At 40.0% G+C, this 20771-nt stretch overlaps 1 protein-coding gene and 1 non-coding gene across 2 annotated transcripts in view; one reads left to right on the top strand and one right to left on the bottom strand.

The window, feature by feature from the left end:
* Window positions 1–20771, bottom strand: part of VPS53 (VPS53 subunit of GARP complex) — a 181072-nt gene that overhangs the window by 87609 nt on the left and 72692 nt on the right. Inside the window, exon 11 of the mRNA XM_066363548.1 lies at window positions 16911–17052. Within this exon, the coding sequence (XP_066219645.1) occupies window positions 16911–17052 (142 nt within the window). The remainder of the gene's footprint in view (window positions 1–16910; window positions 17053–20771) is intronic.
* TRNAS-GCU (transfer RNA serine (anticodon GCU)) lies at window positions 17154–17229 on the top strand. Its single transcript has one exon. It is a non-coding gene; the product is annotated as a tRNA-Ser (tRNA).

Raw genomic sequence — 20771 nt, forward strand, 5'->3', positions numbered from 1 at the left:
GGCTCTATCACTTGGGTATGTCACAGAACTTCTCCAAGCCTCAGTTCTTCTATATGAAATGTCAAGGGATATTAACAGTGGTGGGATTCAGCCAGTTTGCATCGGTTCAGCAGAACTGATACCTAATTTTTTGTTGAGTTCGGCAAACTGTTTTTTTTAATTTTTTTTAATTCATTTTAGAGAAGAGAAAGAGAGAGAAAGAAAGAGAGAGAGAGAGAAGGGGGGAGAAGCAGGAAGCATCAGCTCCCATATATGCCTTGACCGGGCAAGCCCAGGGATTTGAACTGGCAACTTCAGCATTCCAGGTCGATGCTTGATCCACTGTGCCACCACAGGTCAGGCGGCAAACTGCTTTTTAAAACGGCACTTGTAATCAGGGTTCACTCCAAGGTGGACTCCTGGGCAGCCGCCCAATGTGGAAATCACAAATTTATATTCTGTACTTTTTTTTAACGTTCATCTGCACAACAGTGTACTCTGAGCACCCATACTAATGTTCATTCCATCCATAGGTGAAAAAAATTTGACAAGATTAAGCTTGTAATACTTATTCATTTCATAAAACTCATTATACCTTTGATGAAATACATTTTAATTCCCTTGCATTTGTTACGTCAGTAAACAAACATATAACATAAAAACTGCCAAACAACCAGGAGGAGACAAGCTGTCATTTGTTTCAGCTTTGTGCTAAGCCAAAAATTCCCAAGATATTATGAGTGTGCTGGTGTTCCCCAAATGGTGAAACCAATAGGAAGCTAGGACACAATGAACCAACAGAAATACATATTTCAAGGGTTGCCCATTTTGGAAGCCATGGAAGAATGCTCACAACTTTCCCTTGACAAATAGGTTGGTTGTACACATTACTCAATCATATTTAATCTGCAATAGCCTATGCCATTTATTTTTATTTTTAAATATTTTATTTATTGATTTTTAGAGAGGGGGGAGAGAGAGAGAGAGAGAGAGAGAGAGAAAGAGAGAGAGAGAGAGAGAGAGAGAAAGGGGAGGAGCAGGAAGCATCAACTCCCATATGTGCCTTGACCAGGCAAGCCCAGGGTTTCAAACCGGCAACCTCAGTGTTCCAGGTCAACGCTTTATCCCACTGCGCCACCACAGGTCAGGCCAACTATGCCATTTATTATTACTATATATATATATTTTTTATGTGCCTTGACCGCGGGCCTTCAGCAGACCAAGTACCCCTTGCTTGAGCCAGCAACGTTGGGCTCAAGCTGGTGACCTCAGGGTCATGAACCTGGGTCTTCCACATCCCAATCTAACGCTCTATCCACTGCGCCACTGCCTGGTCAGGCAAAAGTTCTTTTTTTTTAAAGTGAGAGGAGGGGAGGCAGAGACAGACTGCCATCTGGAGCCAAAAATGCATATTCTGACTGATGTTTATCAATAGTATAAGCACAGCGCTTTGTTTATAAAAGTTTATGAGCCTGACCAGGCAGTGGCACAGTGGATAGAGCGTCGAACTGGGATGCAGAGGACCCAGGTTCGAGACCCTGAGGTCGCCAGCTTGAGCGTGGGCTCATCTGGCTTGAGCAAAAAGCTCACCAGCTTGGACCCAAGGTCGCTGGCATGAGCAAGGAGTTACTTGGTTTGCTGTAGCCCCATCTTCAAGGCACATATGAGAAAGCAATCAATGAACAGCTAAGGAATCGCAATGAAAAACTGATGATTGAGGCTTCTTATCTCTCTCCGTTCTTGTCTGTCTGTTCCTATCTATCCCTCTCTCTGTCTCTGTAATAAATAAATAAATAAATAAATAAATAAAATAAAAATATAAAGGTTTATGATATGACCCCTCGTGGACAAAAAGTCAAAAAGTTCTCCCGAAAGTTTGAAAACAGAGGTCTTAGAGCAAACAATGTAATAATTTTTATTTTGGGGGAATCACCATATCAAATGGAGGACGCTGAACAAGTAAAACCTTTGCTCTCTAAGATTGATTCCACCGATGTATCCAAGATTACAGGTGATAGACTGGGTAAACCAGCTGCAAACAAAATGCGTCCTATAAAGGTCAAGCTGAAATGCTCTAAAGATGCACTGCACATTCAAGGCATTGATAACAAAATCATCAAAATGTTAAGTTTTGTTTATCGTTTCATGAAGGAGTTTTGTGACATTAATGTGCTAAGAATTCTGCACTATACCCTGGTTCAATCTACCTTGGAATTTAATGCAACAGTTTGGAACCCATATTACAAAAATCAAAGTAGCACTGAAAGAATAAAACACAAGTTCTTAAAATCGGTATCCTATAAACATGACCATGTTACTTATGAGGTACCTGAGGATGATGATATGGAAGTACTTAACCTAACTGTATAGGAAGGTCACTGACTGAAATTTCATATACAAACTTGCAATAATCTTGTTGAGTGTCCTGCTCTCCTTGAGATCTGGTGTTTCAATGTTCCTAAAATCATAACGAGAAAGTGATTTTTAAATGTGAGTTTCTATAGAAGAAACTATGCTTATTTTAGTGCCATAAAGAGAATGGAGAGAATATAATAAACTGCCTCTTGATATTGATATAATTTATCATTATACAGCTTTTATACTATTTGTTTATTTCTTTGCTATTATCTGTATAATGTCTTAATACTTTGTACTCTTTTATTGTCTATATTTAAATTTAATTCCTATTGTGATTCTATGAATGTGCTGCCATGTCACTTCTACTGTTGGTACTATATTTTCTTTTTTTCCCCATGCTCTGTGATTATATATTCTTTTATTCCTTTATACATTTGTCCTTTATTCTTAAAATACCTTATTTCTAAATACTGATACTGATGTAGTTTATACATATTGTTTGAATCATGATATTTTTTCTACTTGAGCAATATCAGCTTTATATTTGTGATGTTTTTGTCTTGTCCCAGCTATTGGCTTATCTTTTATAATTTTTCCTCTTTCTTTCGATTCTAATTCTTGCCTATTCTTTATTCTGTAATTTCCTCTGGTGACTGCAGTAATATGTTATAAAACTCTGCATTCTTTATTACATATCTTGCTTGGTTATTGATGCATACACTTTTTAATAAGTTTTTGTACAGTCTCCTATAATCTTCAATAAAGGGTATAATGTCTGTAAGTAAATATTATTATACTATATTAAAATAAAACATTAAAAAATTTTTTTGCAGTAGCCCTTAAAAGGATGAAAAGGTAACAGAGTTTGACATATTTTTTTCAATAAGAAACCAAAATCGGAATCTGTTATATCAGAATTGGCCTTGGATGGTACAAAACAGTCACAAGCACAACCACTCCAATTTGAAGAAAGCAGCATGTTAATTATTGAAATAAAAAAATGGTAAGAATACCAAACTCAAATATAGTCTTCCTGAATGCTAACCAGTACAACAATATAACAATTTTAAAGAAAAAATACGACAGATTGGTAATCTCTAACAAAAAGCTAGGTTGCTAGGATTGCGTGAAATATGACTTCATAAAAGAGAAAAGTGTTCATGTGTCGAAAGAATGGAAATGTTGGCCTTGGCTGATTGGCTCAGTGATAGAGTGTTGGCCTGGCATGTGGATGTCCCGGGTTTGATTTCTGGTCAGGGCACACGGGAGAAGTGACCATCTGTTTCTCCACCCCTCCCCATCTCGCTTCTCTCTCTTCATCTTTCTCTTCCCCTCCTGTAGCCATGGCTCCGTTGGAGCAAGTTGGCCCTGGGCGCCGAGGATGGCTCCATGGCCTCACCTCAGGCACTAAAATAGCTCGGCGGCTGAGCAACAGAGCAACGGCCCCAGATGGGCAGAGCATAGCCCTATAGTCAGTTTGCTGGGTGGATTCTGGTCTGTCTCTTTGCCTCCCTGCTTCTCACTTAAGGGGGAAAAAAAAAGAATGGAAATGTTTTCAGATAAGGCATCAGGAAAAAATAAAGAGGTACAACAAGCTTCTTTAAGGAAAAACATGAAAGAATGTTTTTCATCAAAAGCTCATAACATTTGTAACAAGAACTTAAAAAATGTGAGCAGGATTCAATACCAAAAGTAAGAGATACGATGAATGAAAAATACTTAAGTATTACTTGCAGAGTATTTAATACAGTTTAAAACCTGGCAAAAAGATGTAAACAGTTTTTAGACATAGAAGATGAGATAGATGTGCAAATTAAAAATGAATTAGATATGGGAATAGGATTACATTCACATAAAACTGCTGTGAAAGTGTTTTTCATTACAAAGGAAATTAAAAAAGAAATATTTACTAAAGTTATTGAAAATAATCTGAAAATATGTTTGATTATTGATGAAGCTTCAATGATATCTTGCAAACCAGTTATACTTTTCTTAAAAGTTGAGGACTCAGTTACATCACCAACAGTTTTCGCTGAGCTAGTTGAACTGGAAAAACAAGATGCAGAGACAATATGTTCTCGTTATGGAAAGTTTAAATACTGTTGGGCTTACTAAGAACTACCTAGGAAAAAATTTAATAGGATTTTGCTCTGATGGTGCCAGTGTTATGCTTGGGAGAAAATCTGGAGTGAGCGCTAAGATAGCAAAATAGTTTCCAAACATAATAATATGGCACTGTTGAAACCACTGCCTCCATTTTGTTTTAGATGATTCAATAAAAGAAATAAAGCAAGTAAATCATCTAAAAATATTTATTGATAAGATGTATACTATTTTTTATCAAACCAATAAAAACGAAATTGAATTTACCAAAATATCTGTACAACTTGGAATTGAAATTAAAAAAATTGATAGAGTTTTGGGATCAAGATGGGCTGCCTATAGTTTAAAGTCAACCCTAGCTTATCCAGTGCTACATCACTATTTTTATTCAATAAAAAAGTACTTAGGTATGGCTTCCCATCTCGAAAATGTATTTTATAACAGATATGGCATTGATGAATGATATTTTAAACAAAATTTCTCTTCTTTCAAGTGCACTGCAAGCAAGAAATATAGACATTAAAAGGCTAAAAACTCTTGATAAGATGTATTAAAGCATTTCAAATGCTTGAAAAGAAAAGGTTCCATACAAAAAAAAGTGTTGATGACTTAAATTACTTCAGAAACCTTCAAAAACATAAAATTTGTAGAAAATCATCCATTTGTCGGGCTTCCTCAGTAAAGACTTTTAGAAAACATCGTGACAAATTTGAAAAAAAGATTAATGGATTGTAAACATTTAAAAGTGAGTTGTAGCCAATTTCAAAATAGGAATAAATTACAATTGCTCAATTTATTGCAGTCAGATTATTGGAATATTGAAGTACTAGTTCCATGGAAAGCAGCTAAAGAACAATTGCTTGTATTTAGTGACATTTTTAATTACCAAATTGATATTAATGATTGATATTAATGATATCGAGATTTTGTGGAAAACGTTTTTAAAAATTTCCAGAACTATGCAATTCCTTAAAGTGTTCAAAGAGCTAAAAATATCGTCAGAACAATTGCTGTAAATTCAGCAGAAGCAGAAAGGGATTTTTCAAAAATAAACATGTTCAGAGAAGAAAAGCAGCATGTTTCTAATATATCAAACACAATGACTATTAGTCTAATCGGCCTACCTCTAAAGGAATGGGATCCTACTCCTACAGTGAAAAGATGATTAAGGATAAATCACACAGCCAACGATGCTTGGATAAAAGCAAAGAAAATTGCAAATGATGACGCCAATCAAGAAGCAATATGGAAATATCTTAAATAACATTTTGTTTTTTGGCAGGTATTATTTAATATTTTTCATTAATATTTTAAAACTCTTTCTTACAACATAATCTAGTTTTTTGTACCTTTTATTGTTCTTATATAAGTATTAAATGCATGAAATAATAAACTACCTTGCGGTATATCTTTTTTTTATACTTAAAATGGTCATTAGGGCAGAGAACCGGTTGTTAAATTATTTGAATCCCACCACTGAATATTAATACCCGCTGCACAGAACTGTCATGAGGATTAAATGAGATAATGCATGTGAAGCATGAGCTATACTAAAAAGCAGCTTAGCACAATGCCTGATGCATAGGGAAAGCTCAGTAAGTGGGAGCATTCATTAGCATCTAATGGGGTGGGCAACTAAATAAGGCAGAACTGAGGTTGTTTCTCTGGGTGAAGCAACTCTCAGAAGAGGAAGAAATGGAAACACAGGGCTAAGAAATCTTGTAAAAATAATTCCTTTTCATCACAGGTAAAATCCTGTCCCTATTATTTTGTCTCTTTGGGATCTCGTCAGGAAATGAAAGTAATGTGCCCATCAAATTACAAGGCACAGGATCATTGATCTTCTTCCGTCTCCCCTGGTCTCCAGCAAAGCCACTCAAGTGCTACCTGAACACCCACCCTATTGGTGAATGTGACATTACAAAGCCCTGAGGGTGAATACGGACCCCAGCTATTTACAGTGCTACACTCCAGCTCAGATTAATTTGCTGTGAGGAAGGAACAAGATTTTGCAGAGAGCAATTAGTGCACAACTCAGCCTCCATGCACAAGCCCTGCTGTCAGAGACGACCAGACCATACTTTTCATTCTCGCTTTGCAGCTGTTGTAAACCGTGGAGAATTACAAGTTTGGGTTTAGCTTTTAAATAACTCAAATGACATATTCCATGAACTCTGGGGCTGCTAAATGAAACCAAAATTTTGCTCTGAGAAATGAATGTCTTTTCAATTTTAAAATAATTCATTCTTTTTTGTTATGAGAGTTGATGTCAAATCCATAAGGAACGAAAAATTCTTCATACAGTAAGTTAATTCCTACTAATTAAACCATGTGGGATTCCCAGCACTGCCAAAACCATACGGGCCACAGGAAAGTCAAGTTGTCTAATTTATTGTTAAGAGAGAACTTGGCTTTAGTTAGTAGTCTGCCCATATCTGGATCTGTCTGAGCAAATCTCTTTCTGAGGCCCTAGCTGAGCACTTCAAATTATCAAAGAAGGAACTCTGAGCTTTAATCTGTTTTCTTTCCCTGGAGAAGAAAGCATTCAGTTATGAAATGAAAGTTCCTCAATTTCTGCATTTTTTATTTCATAAATACTTGAGCCCAATTCCTAATCTGTCCTTAAAGAGAAGGTCTGGGGCTTCGGCTGATAGGACTGGGGACACAGTGCTATGCACACCTGGTTTAATACTGCTGGGACCCCTCTCTTGGTACCACCATGTTCATATCTTGTATTGTGACAGCTATGTGTAGGTTTCTTTCTCCAGAAGCACCTGTCATATTCAATTTTTCATCTTTCCCCAAGGCCCTGCACAAAGAGGAAACTTCAAAAACATTTTGAATAAATGTTGATCAGATGAGATGTACTTAAAATCCTCTTCAGAGACTTTGGGAACATACTCTATTTTCTGTAAACAAAACAAAAAACCCTCTGCAGCATTATATACAAGAGCTAAGATATATGGAAGCAACTTAAGTACCCATTGATAGATGAATGGATAAAGAAGGTGTAGGATATATATGTATAACAAAATATTACCCAGCCATAAAAAATAAAGTCTTGCTATTTGTAGCAATATGCATAGACCTAGAGGGTAATATGCTAAGTCAGTCAGAGAAGGATAAATATCAAATGATCTCCCTTACATGTGGAGTAGAAAAAACAAAATGAACAAACAAATCAAAGCAGAAACAGACTCACTGACATCAAGAACAAGCTGATGGTTGTCAGAGGGAAAGGAAGTGGGGAGAAAGGTGAAAAAGGTGAAGGGGAGTAAGAGGTACAAACTTTCAGTAATAAAATCAGCAATTCATGGGGCTGTAATGTACAGCATACATAGGGAATATAGTCATTACTATAATAACCTTGTATGATGTCAGATGGTTACTAGACTTACAGTAGTGGTCACTTTTTTTTTTTTTTTTTTTTTTTACAGAGAGAGGGATAGACAGGGACAGACAGACAGGAATGGAGAGATGAGAAGCATTAATTATTAGGTTTTTTTTGTTTGTTTGTTTTTTCATTTTTCTGAAGCTGGAAACAGGGAGAGACAGTCAGACAGACTCCCGCATGCGCCCGACTGGGATCCACCCGGCACGCCCACCAGGGGCGACGCTCTGCCCCTCCGGGGCGTCGCTCTGCCGCGACCAGAGCCACTCTAGCGCCTGGGGCAGAAGCCACAGAGCCATCCCCAGCGCCCGGGCCATCTTTGCTCCAATGGAGCCTTGGCTGCAGGAGGGGAAGAGAGAGACAGAAAGGAAAGCGCAGCGGAGGGGTGGAGAAGCAAATGGGTGCTTCTCCTGTGTGCCCTGGCCGGGAATCAAACCCGGGTCCTCCGCACACTAGGCCGACGCTCTACCGCTGAGCCAACCGGCCAGGGCATTATTAGTTTTTTGTTGCGCATTGTGACACCTTAGTTGTTCACTGATTGCTTTCTCATATGTGCCTTGACCGTGGGCCTTCAGCAGACCGAGTAACCCCTTGCTTGAACCAGCGACCTTGGGTCCAAGCTGGTGAGCTTTTGCTCAAACCAGATGAACCTGTGCTCAAGCTGGTAACCTCGGGGTCTCGAACCTGGGATCTCGGCATCCCAGTCCGACGCTCTATCCACTGTACCACCGCCTGGTCAGGCCAATTTATATTTTAATTTAAAAAATGTTTGTGAACTTGACTATAACACCCAAATTCAAATAACAAAGGCTAAAGATAGGTAATTTGGACTCCATCAAAATTGAAACCTTTTGGCCTGACCGGTGGAAGTCCAAGGATAGAGTGTTGACTTGGGATGCTGAGGTCCCAGGTTTAAAACCCCAAGTTTGCTGGCTTGAGCGCAGGATTGCCAGTTTGAGTGTGGGATCATAGACACGACCCTATGGCCACTGGCTTGAGCCCAAATGTCACTGGCTTGAAGCCCAAGGTCGCTGGCTTGAGCCCAAGGTCACTGGCTCAGTCTGAGCCCCTTAGTCAAGGCATGTGTGAGAAGCACTCAACAAACAACTAAAATGATACAAGTATAAGTTGATGCTTCTCATCTCTCTCTCTTCCTGTCTCTCTCACTAAAAAAAATAAAATAAAAAAGAATATATACAAATGGCCAAGAAAAAATGGTCAATGTCATTAGTCATTGAGAAAATGCAAATCAAAATCACAAGGAGATACTATTTTATACCATGAGGATGGTTGCAATTATATAAACAACCCAGAAAATAACAAATATTGGCGAGGATGCGGAAAAACTGAAACTCTCCTCCGCTGCTGATGGGAATGTGACATGGTGCAGCTGCCATGGAAAAGTATGGCAGTTCCTCACAAGGTTAAACATAGAGTTACCACATCACCCAGCAATTCTCCTCCCAGATATGGTTCTGAGAGAACTGAAAACACATGTTCACACGAGAACTAGTACACAAAATCACAAAAGCTCACAGCATTATCTGAGCCAGCAACTGAAAACAACGCAAAACCTCCACTGGTCAGGCCAAAAGGTTTCAATTTTGATGGAGTCCAAATTACCTATCTTTAGCCTTTGTTATTTGAATTTGGGTGTTATAGTCAAGTTCACAAACATTTTTTAAATTAAAATATAAATTGGCCTGACCAGGTGGTGGTACAGTGGATAGAGCGTCGGACTGGGATGCCGAGATCCCAGGTTCGAGACCCCGAGGTTACCAGCTTGAGCACAGGTTCATCTGGTTTGAGCAAAAGCTCACCAGCTTGGACCCAAGGTCGCTGGTTCAAGCAAGGGGTTACTCGGTCTGCTGAAGGCCCACGGTCAAGGCACATATGAGAAAGCAATCAGTGAACAACTAAGGTGTCGCAACGCGCAACAAAAAACTAATAATTAATGCTTCTCATCTCTCCATTCCTGTCTTGTCTGTCCCTGTCTATCCCTCTCTCTGTTAATTGACAAATGGATAAATAAAATGTATATCCATATAATGGACTGCTATTCAGCCAGAGGAAGGACTAAAGTACTGATACATGCTACACAGTGGATGCAACTTGAAAACATTATGCCAAGTGAAGGAAGCCAGGCAGAGGTCACAATATGATTTCATTATATGAAATGTCTAGAATAGGCAAACCCATAAAGACTGAAAATAGATTAGTAGTTGGCTGGGGTTGGGGGGAAGGAGGAAATTGGAAGTGACAGCTTGGGCTGGAGGGCGTTCTTTCGGGGGCAATGAAAATGTCCTGAATTAAATATGGTGGCACAATCTTGTAAATATACTCAAAAAAGTGGAACTGTACACTTTTAATGGTGAGTTTTATATGAAATATTGTTATTTGAATTATATTTCAATTTTAAAAATACAATAAGCAGGGAAAAATACATTTAAAAAGTGCAATTTCAACTATATAAAAGTATAGAATGAACACACCCAAATTCTCATCTGATTGATGGGAAAACAAATTACTTTTCTGCCTTTTCATTTTTCCCTATAATTTTAAATTTTCTTTTAAAGAAAATAAAAAAAAAACACATTGATTTTAGAGAGAGAGAGAGAGAGAAGAAGAAGAAGAAGGGGGATTGAGAGGGAGGAGGAGGAGAGAGAGAGAGAGAAACTTCAATTTGTTCTTCCACTTAGTTCTGCATTCACTGGTTGCTTCCTATACATTCCCTGATTGGGGATTGAACCTGTAACCTTGGTATATCAGGATGATGCTCTCTAAACAACTGAGCTGCCCAGTGAGGGCCCAAATTTTCTATCTTGACCATGTGTTACTTTCTCCCCAGAAACAAACAGAATTTAACCTCCAATTAGGATATTACCCACATAAAGAAATATATTCCTGCCTGACCAGGCAGTGGCGCAGCAGATAAGAGCGTCGAACTGGGACGCGGAAGATCTAGGTTCGAGACCCCGAGGTCGCCAGCTTGAGTACGGGCTCATCTGGTTTGAGCAAAGCTCACCAGCTTTGGACCCATGGTCGATGGCTCGAACAAGGGGTTACTCAGTCTGCTGAAGGCCCACGGTCAAGGCACATATGAGAAGACAATCAATGAACAACTAAGGTGTCGCAACAAAAAACTGATGATTGATGCTTCTCATCTTGCTCTGTTCCTGTCTATCTGTCCCTCTCTCTGACTCTCTGTCTCTGTAAAAAAAAAAAAAAAATATATATATATATTCCTTTACTATCAAATACAGCATTTATAAAATATTTTGAAACACTAAAGGGGGCTCACCGGCTAAGAGAAAGCTATTTCCTTGTTCAGAGCAATAGTCCTTGTACTTCAGCAGACCAGTAGAGACGCTGGCCCTCCTCCCTCACATCCTCTCCCTAATGCAGATGCTAAGTTGCTGGGAGACTGTGCTGTAGAAGGGTAAGCCATTCTGTGTGGGTTTTCATAAGTAGTGAACCTTTTGCAAATACTCATATGCTCAAACAGCATGTCAAAAATCATACGTACAGTTTCTATATTTATAATACAATTTAAAAAACTGGGCAAGTACAAATGTATATAAAAATGACCCCTAGAGGAGAGCAGAGAAGGGCCACATGGAGGAGAGGAGAAGCAGCCAAGATGGTGGAGTGCTGAAGGAGAAGCCAAAAAAAAAAAAAAATGACCCCTATAAGCCAAAGGATGATTCTTTTTATTTATTTATTTATATAAATTTTTATTTATTTTTTAAAATTTTTTACAGGGACAGAGAGAGAGGTAGATAAAGGGACAGATAGGGACAGACAGACAGGAACGGAGAGAGATGAGAAGCATCAATTATCAGTTTTTCGTTGTGACACCTTAGTTGTTCATTGATTGCCCTCTCATATGTGCCATGACCGTGAGCCTTCAGCAGACTGAGTAACCCCCCGCTCGAGTCAGCGACCTTGAGTCCATGCTAGTGAGCTTTTTGCTCAAGCCAGATGAGCCCGCACTCAAGCCGGCAGCAACCTCGGGGTCTCGAACCTGGGTCCTTCTGCACCCCAGTCCGACGCTCTATCTACTGCACCACCGCCTGGTCAGTCAGGATGATTCTTTTTAGAAAGGCAATGAATGTAATGGTTAAGAAAAGGAGAAATGCAGCTGTATGAAATGGGAAAAATTTTAATTGTATTAAAAAAAAATTTCCCAAATTCACTGAGTCAGTTACAACAACTTAACCCAATCCACTCTGCTTTCATAGAGGCTGAATATAATGTTTACCTTGAATCTAATCATCGAGTCATGAATAAGGCATGTAGGTATAGTTAAACCACATCTAGACATTTGTTTTTCATTTCAAGGCATTTTAATATACAGACCATTCTGAACCCCTCATAAAGGATCAGGAGTTGAGGCAATTAGCAAAAACCAGTGGCAGCTACTTCTTCCAGGAACAGTGACAGCATAAGACAGTATAAACTTGGGAGGGCCAGAACAATAAAAACAAAACAAGACCTGTCCTTAAGGTTTGTTTAGTCTACATTTCTACCAGATGTCAAAGATGCATCTGTCAAAAAAGAGCAAAAGATGATGCATCACACTGATCAGTTAGGGGGAGCTGAACGGTGGCAGATCCTTCCAGGTGAGCTGTCACCCCTCAGCTCACCCTCACTGTTTCACTGTTAATCAGTCAAAGGTGGAGGGGGTGGGTTTGAGAGGGTCTCTGGTCAGCCTGGCTCCCTGCTGACTTCTGATCCGTTCCATAACTAAGAAGTTCAGTAACTTTCTATGAAATCTGGCATATGTTAAAGGGCATACTTTGGTGGCCCTGGCTGGTCTGCTCAGTGGATAGAGCATCAGTCTGGCATGCAGACATCCAAGGTTCGATTCCCGTTCAGGGCACACATGAGAAGCGACCATCTGCTTCTTTTTCTTTAAACTTCCCCTTCTCTCCCTCTTCCCCTCTCACAGCCAGTGGCTTGACTGGTTCACGGTCAGCCCTGGGCACCAAGGATAGCTCAGCTGGTCTGAGTGTTGGCCTCAAGCACTGAGGATAGCTCAGTTGATTCAAGCATCAGTCCCAGGCAGAGGTTGCCAGGTGGATCATGGTCTGGGGGCATGCAGGAGTCTATCTCTTTTCTTCTCACTTTACAAAAATAAAAAAGGATACACCTTGGTTCATGTTGTAGTTTATTCTGATACCCTGAAATAAAATGGTGGCCACAAAAATGGTTTTCTAGGTTCGAAACCCCAGAGTCACCTGCTAGAGCACAAACTCTTGTGGCATGGGGTAACTGACATGATCCCATGGTCGCTGGCTTGAGCCGAGAAGGCGCTGGCTTGAGCCCAAAGTTGCTGGCTTGAAGCCCAAGGTTGCTAGCTTGAGCAAGGGGTCACTGGCTCAGCTGGAGCCCCCAGTCAAGGCGCGTATCAGAAGCAACGAACAACTTAAGTGCTGCAACTACAAGTTGATGCTTCTCACTTCTCTCCTTTCCTCCCCACTGCCTCTGCTCACTAAAAATTCAAACAAACCTAAGAGCTCCTAATGGCACTCTTCAGTCCAGTGTCCTGAGGGACTGGCTTCTGATGCACCTTCTCTAAGGCAGCTCTTGGGTGGCAAAGAGGGGATCCCACTGAAGTCCCAGAATTTTAGGACTGGAAGGGTGGGGGCTAGAAAAGATAGTAGAATGAGGGGTAAACAAGTGAATGGGACTCTAGACCCAACCTCTGCCCTTACTTCCCTGCTTTAATCACAGCAGCTCAGTTTTACATATAAGCTATGTGCCTCAGGTAAGTTTCAAATGAGTATAGCACCTGTCTCCTACAGCTGATGAAGCAAAGTGATTGACTTTAGGATTAGGAAAATACACCTAGCACAATATGGGACACACAGTGGATGTTCAAAATATGTGAGCTATTTTTCTCCGTGGATTCCACATTCGGGTTTGTTAGAAGAAAGAGTTTGGAAGTCAGTTTTGGCCCATCTCCCTCATTTAAAAAAACTGAAAATATGTAAATGCAAAAAAATACATTTTAAAAAGATGTAAATGCATTTGTATAAGAAATACTAGAGTGGAATGAAAAAAAATCTTTGCTTCTCCACCTATTCCCACTCCAACTTCCTTCCGCAGAGACTTCCACTGTTATCATCTCCAGACCTTTTTCCTACATACATACATAAACATGCTTTCTGCTTTTTACATAAATGGGATTATCCAACATGAACTGGCCTACAAGCTTACATTACATTACACACTTAACAATATCTGAGAGTTTTTCTCCTCTGATAGCACATCTAGACCTTCCTCCCATTGTTTCACTTTTAACCTGCTGTACTCGACTCCACAAGACGGATACACTGTACTTTATTTAACCATTCTTCAATGACGAACACAACAAAAATCACCAATTTTTTTGCTTTGAAGGCTAAAGTTCACCTCTTCCTCAGTATAGACTGTTTTGTAGACTTCATGGCTCAATGGGAAATTGGTGCCTTACAGTGCACGCACATTTAAAATTTTGATATACAATGAAAATTTGCTCTCCAAAAAAGCGGTATCAATTTGTATGCCAGCACTAAAAGCCTGTCTTGTTATTCTTATATTTTTTTGTCAACCTGATATATGGAAATTAATCTTATTCTATTTTTTCCCACATAATTATTAGCCAACTATATTTCTTCAATGAATTTCCTGCTTGATCCTATACATATTTTTAATGGTTTGTCTTTTTCATATTGACTTTTAAAAATTCTTTATGGCCCTGGCCATTTGGCTCAGTGGTAGAGAGTTGGCCTGGTGTGTGGAAGTCCTGGGTTCGATTTCCGACCAGGGCACACAGGAGAAGCGCCCATCTGCTTCTCTGCCCCTCCGGCTCTCCTTCCTCTCTATCTCACACTTCCTCTCTCTCTCTCTCTTCCCCTCCCACAGCCAAGGCTCCACTGAAGCAAAGTTGGCCCGGGCGCTGAGGATGGCTCCATGGCCTCCATCTCAGGCGCTAGAATGGCTCCGGCCTCACCAGAGCAACGCACCAGATGGGCAGAGCATCACCCCCTGGTGGGCATGTTGGGTGGATCCTGGTCAGGCGCAAGAAGGAGGAGTCTGTCTGACTGCCTCCCCGTTTCCAACTTCAGAAAAATAAAAAAGAATTCTTTATGTATATGCTGGATAATAATCATTTGTCTTAAACTGTTTTTTCCTAGATTGTTGAGTATCTTATATTTACCATATCTTTTTCCAAACAGAATTTTGTTCTTTTTTATGTTGTCAAATCTTCCAGTACTTCTTTATGACTGCTGGGTTTTGTGTCTTGTTTATTCCCCCTAGTATTACGTTATTAAAGGAGAGTCTAGTCTTTTCATGTAACAGAGAGGGCAGCCACTGAGTTACAGCAAAGTCAGAACTGGACCACAAGACTCTTCTGATTGCTGAGCCAAGGGTTTGTCTACCGAATCACATCACTTCTCTTGTTACCAGTGGTTTGTTTGTTGTTGTTTTTTTAAATCCAGTTTTAAAGAAAATTCAAGAGCTATGGCTCTCTCAGCTTTGATTTCTTTCTCCCTCTCTCCATGTCTCTGCCTGCATGAGGTCTATGTACTCTTTACATGACTAAGAAACAGATGAGTCAGCCATGATTCCTGCATTCAAGGGGCTCAAGTCTGTGTATGATGATATAAACATAATTACCATAAAACATAAAAGTTTGGTTTTCCTATGGATAGGAAATCTGAAGAAAGCATACTGATATGTTAGCAGGGAGCCCAGGTTTCCAAAAAAGAGCTGTTCAGAGACACTTTGGACCTGGTCTTTGATTATATGGAGATTAGATAATTTTAACCAATATCACCATATTCCACCTTCCCAAAGGAGGTACACAGTCCTCAGACCTGTGCACCTTTGTATTTTAATCTTTTGGTATCTCTCTGACATGCAAGTCTATATACACGATTTTAAAGTTTAAAGTTTATAGATACATTGACCTGATTTGCTCACCAGAAATATTAAGAAAACAAACCCTAGCCTGACCTGTGGTGGTACAGTGGATAAGGCATTGACCTGGAATGCTGAGGTCACTGATTCAAATTCCTGGGTTTGCCTGGTCAAAGCACATACAGGAAGCAACTACTATGAGTTGATGCTTCCCGCTCCTCTTCTCTTCTCTCCCCCACTTCTCTCTAAAAATTAATAAGTAATCTAAAAAAAAAGAAAAGAAAACAACCCAAATGTAAAAACATATCCTAATTATAATAAAACTCAAGAGCTAATAAAGTAATAAGGTATCTGTGACTAAATAAATAAGGCCTTTATGAGTCACAGAATTGCCAGTCTGGTTTGAAAAGAAGAAATGCATCCCCATGTTTATGGCAGCATTGTTCACAATAGTGAAGATCTGGAAACAGCCTAAGTAACCGTCAGTGGACGAGTGGATTAAAAAGCTTTGGTACATATATACTATGGAATACTACTCAGCCATAAGAAATGATGACATCGGATCATTTACAACAACATGGATGGACCTTGATAACATTATACTCAGCGAAATAAGTAAATCAGAAAAAACTAAGAACTATATGATTCCATACATAGGTGGGACATAAAAATGAGACTCAGAGACATGGACAAGAGTGTGGGGGTTACGGGGGGGGGGGGAGAGGGAGGGCGTTGGGGGAGAGGAGGGGCACAAAGAAAACCAGTTAGAAGGTGACAGAAGACAACTGGACTTTGGGTGAGGGGTATGCAACATAATCAAATGTCAAAATAACCTAGAGATGTTTTCTCTGAACATATGTACCCTGATTTATCAATGTCACCCCATTAAAATTAAAAAAAAAAAGAATTGCCAGTCTGTAAAATGGGGCCAGTACGTAGATTAAAAAGAGGATAGGCCCTTCTGAAAGCATGAAGTGCTGCATAAGAGAGAAACAATAAACCCATACAAAGTACTCGGTATCATCACTACTGACATGAATTCAGTGAAAACATGGAATGTAGTTAAACACTTGAGCCAACAGATGGAACACGATATTATGAAGGACTGACATGAAGCCCAAGCACCCAACACATGGATTTTGTGTTCTTGCCTCCTTCGGAAAGTTCTTACCAGGGCTCCATCCGCCAGAGTGCAGCCAGAGAAGCGTTTTGCGAGAAATCCCTCAAAGTTAGTTGTTCTCTGAATAGCAAAGAGAAGCAATTTCACTTCAATTTCCTTAGCTCTGGTACGCATAATCTTGGCAAGTTCTGTCCTTCAAAACAAAGAGATAATATTGTAAAAAAAATTGGATTGTTCAAGATAAGACAAAGTAAATGGTTTTAGCTGATATATTTTTTAAAAGTATGTGGTCAGGCCCTGGCAGGTTGGCTCAGTGGTAGAGCGTCGGCCTGCTGTGCAGAAGTCCCGGGTTCGATTCCCGGCCAGGGCACACAGGAGAAGCGCCCATCTGCTTCTCCACCCCTCCCCCTCTCCTTCCTCTCTCTCTCTTCCCCTCCCGCAGCCAAGGCTCCATTGGAGCAAAGATGGCCCTGGTGCTGGGGATGGCTCCTTGGCCTCTGCCCCAGGCGCTAGAGTGGCTCTGGTCGCGACAGAGCGACGCCCCGGAGGGGCAGAGCATCGCCCCCTAGTGGGCAGAGCGTTGCCGCTGGTAGGCGTGCCAGGTGGATCCCGGTCGGGCACATGCGGGAGTCTGTCTGACGGTCTCTCCCGGTTTCCAGCATCAGAAAAATACAAAAAAAAAAGTATGTGGTCATTTCAAATTCTGAGGTCTGCTACCAACTTAGTTTAATGCTTGGGAAATAGAAGCATGTATTTTAAATAAAAATTTTAAGGTGAAATTATCTACCAGTCAAAAAAAGAAAAAAAGCGAGCCTGACCCGGCGGTGGCGCTGTGGATAAAGCATCAACCTGGGATGTTGGGGACCCAAGTTCAAAACCCTGAGGTCAGCCTGACCAGGCGGTGGCGCTTTGGACTGGGATGCATATAGAGCTTTGGACCCAGGTTCGAGACCCCGAGGTCGCCAGCTTGAGCGCGGGTTCATCTGGTTTGAGCAAAAAGCTCACCAGCTTGGACCCAAGGTCCCTGGCTCAAGCAAGGGGTTACTCGGTCTGCTCAAGGCCCACAGTCAAGGCACATATGAGAAAGCAATCAATGAACAACTAAGGTGTCGTCGCAATGCGCAACGAAAAACTAATGATTGATGCTTCTCATCTCTCCGATCCTGTCTGTCTGTCCCTGTCTATCCCTCTCTCTGGCTCTCTCTCTGTCTCTGTTAAAAAACAACAACAACAAAAAAAAAACCCTGAGGTCACTGGCTTGAGTGTGGGATCATGGACAAGACCCCATGGTGACTGGCTTGAGCCCAAAAGTTGCTGGCTTGAAGCCCAAGGGGTCAATGACTTGGCTGGAGCCCCCTGGTCAAGGCACATATGAGAAAGCAATCAGTGAACAACTAAGGTGCCGCAACAAGTTAATGCTTCTCATCTCTCTTCCTTCCTATCTGTCTGTCCTTGCCTTTCCCTCTCTCTCTCCTTCTGTCCTTCACCTTTCCCTCTCTCTCTCCTTTTTCCTTCCTTTAAAAAAAAAATCGAGAACTATGGGCATCAGTTTGTTTACACTGTTACTACTATTTTTAAATATTTGAACCTTTTTTTTTCTTTTTAGAGAGAGACAGACATACAGACAGGGAGAGAGATGAGAAGCATCAACTCATAGTTGCGACACTCGAGTTGTTCATTGATTGCTTTCTCATTGCTTTAGTTATTCATTGATTGCTTTAGTTGTTCATTGATTGCTCCAGCTGAGCCAGTGGTCCTTTGCTCAAGCCAGTGACCTTGGGCTTCAAGCCAGTAACCATGGGGTCATGTCTATGTTCCCATGCTCAAGCCGACGACCCCACGCTCAAGCTGGCAACCTAGGGGTTTCAAACCTAGGAACTCAGTGTCCCAGGCTGACACTATCCACTGTGCCACCACCTGGTCAGGCTAAATATTTAATCTTTTTAATACTTTGTTAGTAATACAGGTATATATAAAATACTCAGTATTTTATAAAAATTTATATTTTCTATGTAATTTCACATATCATTAACTATTGAATTACAAAGCCCTCCATAACCATCAATTCGAACAGAGAAATATATGTGAGAAACCAGACTCCCCATGTAAAAAGTAACACATATGTGTTTAGGGGCTTCCTGCCTATTTATGTGCCACTCAAATGTTTTGTTTCAGAATGTAAGTTGTTTGAGAGCAATGATGTGAGAGTTCTTAGTAAGAACTGAGCTATGGTCATCTTCCCCCACAAATAAATGACAAAATTAAACAAAATTTATTTGAGAATTATAGATCTGTAGGATTTCAGCCAAAACTAGCACACTGAAAGCCTAGCAGCAACACTGCCATTAGCGGACACAGTAGCAGGTTTGCTGGCTTTCATATCCTTCTAGTCTCCTGTGGACTTCATTTCTCAGAGTTGGCTTGCAAGTCACTGAACTGTGGGCTAAAGAGAATTGCTTTTCTATTTCTCAAGAAACTCATCTTTCTTTGCTAATCAAGACTTAGAAAGTGACTACAACTGACCTCAAATCAATACTAATAGGTTATCTAAATCTATGGTAGCAAATGTGTTTCTTAAAATAATAGCCACACAGAATGCACAACACCAAGAGTAAACTCTAATGTAAATTATGAACTCTAGGTGATAATCGTGTCAATGTAGCTTCATTGACTGTAATGAATGTACCAACCATTCCTGGGGCGATGTTGGTAACAGGTAGGCTGTGCATGTGTGGGGACAAGAGTATACAGAAATCTCTGTATTTTCCTCTCACTTTTGCTGTGAACCTAAAATTGCTCTAAAAATAAATCTATTAAAAAATAAAAACCTGACCAGGCAGTGGCACAGTGGATAGAGCATCGGACTGGGATGCAGAGGACCCAGGTTCGAGACCCCGAGGTCGCCAACTTCAGCGCGGGCTCATCTGGCTTGAGCAAAAGCTCACCAGCTTGAACCCAAGGTCGCTGGCTCAAGCAAGGAGTTACTCAGTCTGCTGAAGGCCCGCGGTCCAGGCACATATGAATGAACAACTAAGGTATTGCAAGGAAAAACTGATGATTGATGCTTCTCATCTCTCTCCGTTCCTGTCTGTCCCTATCTATCCCTCTCTCTGACTCTCTCTCTATCCCTGTAAAAAAATAAAAATAAATAAAAACCACGAAACCAATAGCCAATTTCCCTTAAAACATTTCTCCCACCACAATGTGCTTAAAGCTTGCAATTTGACTGTATTCTCTGTGACTTTAAGACATAGGACTATAATGAATTACTCTAAAGTGGCTGTGTTATGCTAAGATATGGAATTTTTAAATTAACCTGGAGTTAATGTAATTATGAACTATTAGAAAGAGATATGTAAATAATACAACCCAGTTTCTACTGTTATGATATAGCTGCAAGTAAAAAATAAAAAATTTTGACTCCAGCTTTACCTTTGTCATGGATACACTAATCCAGTGGTTCTCAAACTTTTGAAGTCAGGCATGCATTTAAAATCCTACAAATAATTGTAGCTGCACTATATAGAAATTTCTGAGAAATATGTTATAATAATTAAGTCAAATATTAAAGAAAAAAATATAAAGTCCAAGTGTGCCTTTATGGTAATTAAATGAAATAAATATAACAAAATTAAATTTATTGACATTAAAAAACATTTTTGTTATATTTTTTGAGTTATGCTTTTTAGAATTCATAAAAAAGGGGTTAAAAAATAAAAAAAACAACAAAAAAGTTATCTTTTTATATATATAGATACATTCTTAGTAAGATTTAGTAAATTCAGCAGGTCCCGATGCGAATGTGTTGTTTTCTTATTCTTGTGTTTATGAGAAACATGAGCCTGTGTGTCCTAGCGATTTCTTCAATGTCTGGGCATATATTTAAAAGGCAAACTCTCATTTCCTTGTCAA

Source organism: Saccopteryx leptura, chromosome 2 (assembly GCF_036850995.1).
Source record: "Saccopteryx leptura isolate mSacLep1 chromosome 2, mSacLep1_pri_phased_curated, whole genome shotgun sequence".
Classification (NCBI taxonomy): domain Eukaryota; kingdom Metazoa; phylum Chordata; class Mammalia; order Chiroptera; family Emballonuridae; genus Saccopteryx; species Saccopteryx leptura.